This window comes from Cynara cardunculus, unplaced genomic scaffold, assembly GCF_001531365.2.
Source record: "Cynara cardunculus var. scolymus isolate 2C unplaced genomic scaffold, CcrdV1 Un_Scaffold_1673, whole genome shotgun sequence".
Classification (NCBI taxonomy): domain Eukaryota; kingdom Viridiplantae; phylum Streptophyta; class Magnoliopsida; order Asterales; family Asteraceae; genus Cynara; species Cynara cardunculus.
This window is the reverse complement of record NW_020200830.1, coordinates 90,476-98,266: the sequence shown is the minus strand read 5'-3', so window position 1 is coordinate 98,266 and position 7,791 is coordinate 90,476. Positions and strand designations below refer to the sequence as shown.

Below are 7,791 nucleotides of genomic sequence, written 5' to 3'. Positions count from 1 at the left end.
ATTTTTATCATATTTATGATCTTAATAAGATTTAATTTTTTATAATATTTTATATTTAATCTATACTATATTATAAAACATTTGACAAAAACTTTTAAAAATCATTTTTTATGTGTAAAATATTATTTATTAATGCATATAGATTGTGCGTAAGTACAACTTATTAAAGTTCCATATCTGAATTCGTGTAATTAACTGCAGATAAACATAACCAAATACAAGATAAACATCTCATTTTAAATATAAAAATCTAAAATATAATTAGGATAATCATTGAGTTCTAACATAATACTTAATTATTATTTTTATAAAATGTTATATTATTAAACCAAAGATAAATTATTTCGTTATTAAACTTAAATTAAAGTATAATAAAAAAATAAATTAAAGAAATTACATAAAAAGAAGAGAACTTTTAAATAGTTGATTTGATATTAACATTGATATTTTTTTTCTCAAATTTTTATGATATTTTCAAATTTATATTTTATTCAAAAATAAAATCATTATTGCTTTATTAAAAACGTATAAAATCGTATTATAACATTGACAGAGACAAATAATAAAATAGAACATTAAAATCGAGATGTGTCTCGTTATATTGCCAAGTACTCTTCTAGTAAGCATACTTAATTTTATTTAAATAATACATTTTTTTATTTAAATCAATATTTTAAAAAGAAGTATAATTTTCACCAAAATATCACGTAATTCATAATTAATTGTTTTTTTTAATGTTTCCCTAATCATATGTGATTTAAATCTTGAAAAATAATAATTAAAATTAAAATTTCAAAAGATAATGAAAAGAGAATCACATGTGGTATGAAGCAAAACATTTAAAATATACAATATCACATGTAATTCAAAACATAATTCATAATTTACCCTCATGTAAGGTTAGAGATAATCAATCACATGTGATTTTCCACTAAAATCAATATCACATATAATACATTGATGAAAATCAACGATTATTTTTGAAAAATAAAGTCGATTAATTATGGATATCATATATAGTTTTTGACAAAAAAATTGTAATTTTTTTTTATAAATAAACTACTTCAAAAAAATATTTTAAATGAAAAAACTAAATCACACATATTATAAATGTTGTAAAAAATTAAAAATAAATAAATAAAAAATTAATCATGCTTAAATCAACTATAAATAATCATGAATAAGTACTTAATTAAATGTATTAAATGATTTTTATATAAATAAATGAATTTTCATACATAATCTGTATACAATAAATGACACATGCTCTTTTGGACGATTTTTAGAAAGTTTTATTTAAGCCATCATTAAATAAATGATTGGTCTAGAATTATTCTCTTATTTTCTTAAATACGTATCATTCTCGTATGAGGTGGAGGTTCAAATGAGAGCAACTCTGTTTTAAGAGAATGCAAAAATATTTATAGGCATCCAAATATTTAACCCACAATAAAAATTAAAAGAAAATAAAGTAATTAATTAAAGATAATCATGTGATCGATTTCGTATTTATCTGTATTTTTGGTGACATTCTTATCTCTAAAATAATTATCATAGCAAAACCTACATAACGAACAGACAGGTTAATTAATGTAGACATGATCGTCGTTGGTTTTCGATTATCACAATATTGTCACATCGCTATCACAACAAAAATCACTCAATTATTAGATGATTATCAAATTAAAATCACATCATAAACAATTTTCAATTTATCAAATCATTATCACAATAAAAAATCATTTTCACAGTATTATCACATCATTATCGACAACGGAAGCAACGACGTAAAAAGCTTCCGATGATAATAACAAAATTTAAGGAATAAAGATAAATTTAGGATAACAGAAAATTATGGATAAAAATGCTAATTTATTTTTATTTATTATATTTTTTATTATGTGTTAATTAACTTTTATTCTTATTTATTCTATTTTTTATTATGTATTAATTAATTTTGGAGGCCTAGAAGTGTTTTCACATTTTCGTAAAACATGGATGTTCTCGTTTGAACCATTCCCTCTCATATGAATCTCCTTATATATATATATATATATATATATATAGAGAGAGAGAGAGAGAGAGAGAGAGAGCGCTTGGTTCAAATACTAACCAATTTTTTTTGTGTTAACTATGTTAATCAAGCTCAACCAATCATATTCCATCTTTTCACTTGGTTCAAATGTAACTCATATATTAAATACAAGGGTATTTAAGTAATTTGTCATTTTATGTAACTCCCAAATAATTAATTGGGAGTTACAAATTTGAAAATATCATAATTGATCATGATGCAATATTGACATTTATTTTAATCGACATGTGTTCATGTTCTATAATTCACATTTATTTTAATCGACAGTTTCTCACCTTTGACATATGAACACATCAGAAATCACACAGCCTTAGATGCCGTGATTCATAAGTGTTCATGTATATTCAAGTCACTAGATGTTCAGATGAATACATACACACACACACAAAGAACATATGAAAACATGTGAACACGTATGAAAACACACAGCCCTAGATGCCTTGGTTCATAGGTGTTCATGTACATACAATAGAGTTGGCTCCTGAATATACAGAAAATGTTCATACGGTTCACATGTTGTTCATAAGTCTAATTTTTTTTGTTTGATGTGGTTTGAAGATATACACAAGTTGTTCATATGTCTGACAACTCATGTATAAAAAATAAGTTACTTTTTACCTAAATAGCCTTTGATATTTTGTTCACGTATGTTAATTGAAAATATTAATTTAATAATTAATTTTTAAATATCATTAAATAACAACCGTTTATTATTCAAATTGACGGTCAAGATCGGTTAACAAAGTTAACACGATAATCTTGGTTAGTATTTGAACCAGCCCCGAGATATATATATATATATATATATATACATATATAGAGAGAGAGAGAGAGAGTTCCTTCTTTTGCAAACAATACAAATAAGAATATTTGTGTCTTTTTAATAAATTCGTACTTTAGGAATAACCATCTTTCTTAATATCTCGTAAAATATTATATTTAACTGATCCATTTTAGAAATAATCTCAACTTTAAAAATCTTAGTTTCGGTTGTCATAACTGATTTTATCACATTTTCTCCAACCATCTTAATTGTAACCATTTTGTTTCCCATATGAAAACAAACCAATTATTTTTGTCCCACATGAAATCAAACCAATTATTTTGGTTTCGCATATGAAACAATAACAGATTTTGTTACTCTCGCTTCATATCAATGTTGTTTCACTTACAAAACGAATACACTACTAGAAAACCAGGTATCAGCGACGAACATCAGCGAGGGAAAAAATCTCGCGCAGATCAACCAGGGATCAGCAAGGGAAATGCGAAAAACTCATTCAGCGAGGGATCAGCGAGGGAAAAGCCAAAAACTCAATCCCTCGCTGATCCCGGTCAGAATTTGGATGTGTTTCTCAGGCTGCTAATAGATGATCTAAAAATGTTGTATACGGAGGGTGTTCTTACGTATCATGCGTATCGTAAGAATAATTTCGAGATGAGGGTTATACTACTATGGACCGTCAGCGACTTCCCGGCTTATGCAATGTTGTCAGGTTGGAGCACGCATGGCAAGTTRGCCTGCCCATATTGCATGGGGGAGGTGGATTCCTTCCAGTTAGAAAATGGAGGGAAATCATGTTGGTTTGATTGTCATCGGAGATGGTTACCTAGAACATACCCTTTCCGTCGTGATTGAAAAGGATTTATGGCAGGTAATAGGGTGTTAACTGGTCCACCACCTGAAGTAACCGGTGAAGAGATCTGGGAGTTCGTTCGTCACCTTCCAACTGCTTATGAGGGTTGCCTGTATAGTTCAAAAAATAGAAAAAATAGTGGGTTCGGAACCAATCATAATTGGGTAAAGAGAAGCATCTTTTGGGAGTTGTCATATTGGAAAACGTTGTTGATCCGTCACAACCTCGATGTCATGCATATTGAGAAGAACGTTTTTAAGAATCTCTATAACACCGTCATAGATACGTCAAAAACTAAAGACAATGTAAAGGCGAGGAGAGATGTAGAGATTCATTGCGATCGACGGGATTTGCACATTGCCATGTCAGGCAACAAAGTAGTGAAACCAAAGTCATCGTACAGTTTGAGAAAACAAGTAAAACAAGTAAAACAAGTGTGTGCATGGTTGAAGAAGTTGAAGTTTCCAGACGGGTATGCTTCGAATATAGGGAGTTGTGTGAACCTTAAATATTCTAGCTTTTATAGCTTCAAGAGTCATGATTATCATGTGTTTATACAACGATTGCTTCCTATTGCTTTACGAGGGATGATACCAACTTCGATATGGGATGCAATAACTGAGTTGTGCACATTCTTCCGTGTGATATGTTCAAGGGTATTACACGTAGATGACTTGGTTCCATTGCAAACAAGTATTGTTCAAACAATTTGCAAGTTGGAAAAAGTCTTTCCGCCCAGATTCTTTRATTCAATGGAACACCTCGTGATACATTTGACACGTGAAGCTATAAATGGTGGTCTGATCCAATATAGGTGGATGTATCTCTATGAGAGGTGAGTTCCTAATTTTATTGAAATATAGTACAATATATTCAAATAAAACACTCTTTTTGTCCCTACATGTATTTTATCTCTTTAGGAAGCTTGGGTCGTTAAAGAGAACGGTTCGAAACAAAGCAAGGGTTGAGGGCTCTATCTTTGAGTCGTACCTTGTAAATGAACTTTCTACCTATTGATCCCTCTATTTTGATCCAACAATAGAAATAAGACATAATCGTGAGTCAAGGAACTTTGCCCCAAATATCCCTAGTTGTTCGGAGACCGACGATCGATTAAGCATATTCAAGGTTCCATCTCGTCCACTATTCATGAATGGTGGGAAACAAATAATCTTAAATTAACATGACCTGGACACTATCCATAAATATGTCTTGTTCAACTGTGTAAAAGTTCAACCTTTCCAGTCCAYCTTTGATGAAAAGATTCGACAAACTGAACCGAATATTGATGATGTTGAACTTGATAGAATTCGGGARGAGAGGTTTGCTGACTGGTTCTCGCACCACGTGAGTATATATATACTAGTCATTGGTATTAATATACATAATGCGATGACGTACGTTATGTGTTTCTTACGTGTGGCCTTCTTTTATAGGTCATGTTCGAGTTAAATGACTCAAATGAACAATTAAAATCCCTAGCACGTAGACCAGTCCATTATGCCACCATGCATCAGGGATACTTTGTGAATGGTTACAAGTTCCATACGGTGACCCATGGATCCGGTCGAGTTACCCATAATAGTGGTATATGTGTAAGGGGGGCCTGTTATGACGAGTGTGAGTCTGACTTCTATGGAATGTTAGATGAAGTTACAGAGGTGGAGTATTATGGCTCAGTGCGACAGGTGGTTGTCATGTTCAAATGCACTTGGTTTGATACTGCCTCRRGGRTTAGAGTTGACCYTAAACACAATTTGGTAGATATCAAATAYAAGTCTAGACTTGGATCCGATGACCCGTTCGTTCTAKCATCACAGGCAGAACAAGTCTATTATACTTCATATCCTTCGATGACAAAGGATTTGAAAGATTGGTGGGCAGTTGTCAAGACAAAGGCTCGTGGCATATATGAAGTGTCCGACATGATTAACGATATTGAAAATAATGATCATGTGGATGGAGAACATATCTTTCAAATCAACGAAAGGGTAACTCATACAACGTTCTCATTAGGAAACGAGCTCGAAGATGTTCGTCTTGCCACAGGAGAGCTAAACGTACTCCATAATATAAATGAAGATGAAGGTGGTGACAAATCGAACGAAGATAGCGAAGATGAACCAGAATTTGAAGACATAGATGATGATTCAAATGATGAAGATGAACCGATGTTATCTGATCATTCTTCTGATAAGTAGCTTGTCTTTTGTATGCTTATTTCACATTTGTACATATATAATCGTGATTTGTCTTTTTTCATGATATAATCTAATGTTTGTTTTTTCAGGAGATGTCAGGCCGAGAGCGCGGTAGAGGCTGTCATGGGAGTTGCGGCAGCCCCATGTCTGGTAGGGGTAGCAACTCTGCCCCCGCCGATGACATTGTTGAGTTTTCAGACACCGCCTTTCATGGTTTAGATGAACAAGAGGTGGCCATGGAGCCCCCAGCTTCGACAGGTTCGGGGTCGGGGAGAGGCCCCAACACAGAGATGCCGACACCTAGTCATTCGAGCCAACGAAGACATCTTTCTTTGTTAGCCCATGGGTATGTAGATGTGGTATAATACTTTGTATTACATAATAAAATAATATGAATGTCTTTGTGTTGTAAATATTTTTTTAATTGTACAGGTTTAAAGATGCCCATGTTATCTGGGAGATGACGACTATATTAAGGTCTTCCATTGCTGGTCCGTGGCATAGATGGAAGGAAGTACCTCAAGAAGCATGTGACTTGATGTTCCAGAGCTTTAGGGTTGGTGTACCATTTTAATGTAATTATACATATAAGGTTATTGTTTTTACATTTATATGAACATTGTGTATGTAGGCTAAGTTCCAGTAGGAACCTGAGCTGGATGACATTGTTCATGATTTATGGACCAAAGCCATGCACAACAGGTACTCAGACTGGATGAGCTCTGCACGTGATGGGTCGTGGCACAGGCCTATCCTGGTGATCAACAATGGGACGGTGAGGACTTCTCACTGTAGTTCCCAAATCATACAAATCAGAAATAATTCTTCAGATCAAGATCAAAAACAAGAGTAGAAAGAGATTTTCACCAAATCTTCAATAGATTTCTTTGAGAGAGAATTACAATGATTACAGCATTAATCAGATTAATCAAGTGAACTAACTACAATTAAGAGACTAATTACTATTTATACTAAGGAAAATAGTAAAGCCTAAATAATACAAAAACATTATAAAGGGAGAACTTGAATACAACTTTAAAGCACAATCTTGAACCCAACAATCTCCCCCTTTGGATTCAAGTTCGAACTCTTGTAAATTTGGTCTTTCTGAGTCCGAACAGTTTCTCTAACCTCCTTAGTGCATTCCGATATAGCAATTTTTCTTCAAGCAAATTCAAGGCATTAATCAGCAAATACCTATTCTTTGGACTCATCCTCTCCGACTCCACAGCTTTATCATTATTAACTCTCCTCGTTTCAAGCGCCCGTCTCACCATTCGTATAGTACCATCATAAAATTTATCCAGCTCACTGAATCTCATGATCTTCTTTATCCGACCCTCGACATCATATTTCACCCCAAACTCCGGTTGTTCAAGAATCATGTATAACGGATAAACTTCAATATCTTCTAGCTCTTGATCAGGTCTCTTCAAGTTAATGATTCTCTGATTATCTTCAAGACCCAGTTGGACATCAATAACCATAGACACTTTGACGTGACTCCGCATAAACCTTTTGATCGCATTAAGAGCGACCGTTACTCCTTCTTTTTTGTTTGTCATATTTCGGATTTCGTGGTACATGAGCTCCAAATCTTCTAAATACAAGTTGGAGAAGTCAGCTTTGCTAAACAACCAGACCTTACCATCTTGTCGTGTCACTATGAATACGGGATACCAGACTCTAAGAATTCTTTGTGCATCAATTTGTTTTATTGACACGACTCGATGTTTGGTTCGAACTTGACTGATCGGGAGACGCTTAGCTTTGAGGAAGTGCTTATACTCCATATGATAGTCTTTGGATTCCTTGTGGATACCAAGAATCTTATCAGCAGTGAGAGCTTTTCGGTGCC

The 7,791-nt window shown here is 33.0% G+C and overlaps 1 protein-coding gene across 1 annotated transcript; it reads left to right on the top strand.

Annotated features, from left to right (window-relative positions):
* The first annotated feature begins 3,476 nt into the window (after positions 1-3,476).
* On the top strand, positions 3,477-5,933 carry LOC112502616. Its single transcript, XM_025106574.1, has 5 exons — positions 3,477-3,675; positions 3,751-4,567; positions 4,653-4,725; positions 4,978-5,079; positions 5,169-5,933. The coding sequence occupies exons 1-5, from the start codon at positions 3,477-3,479 to the stop codon at positions 5,931-5,933; spliced, it is 1,956 nt and encodes a 651-aa protein (XP_024962342.1).
* Positions 5,934-7,791: the final 1,858 nt, after the last annotated feature.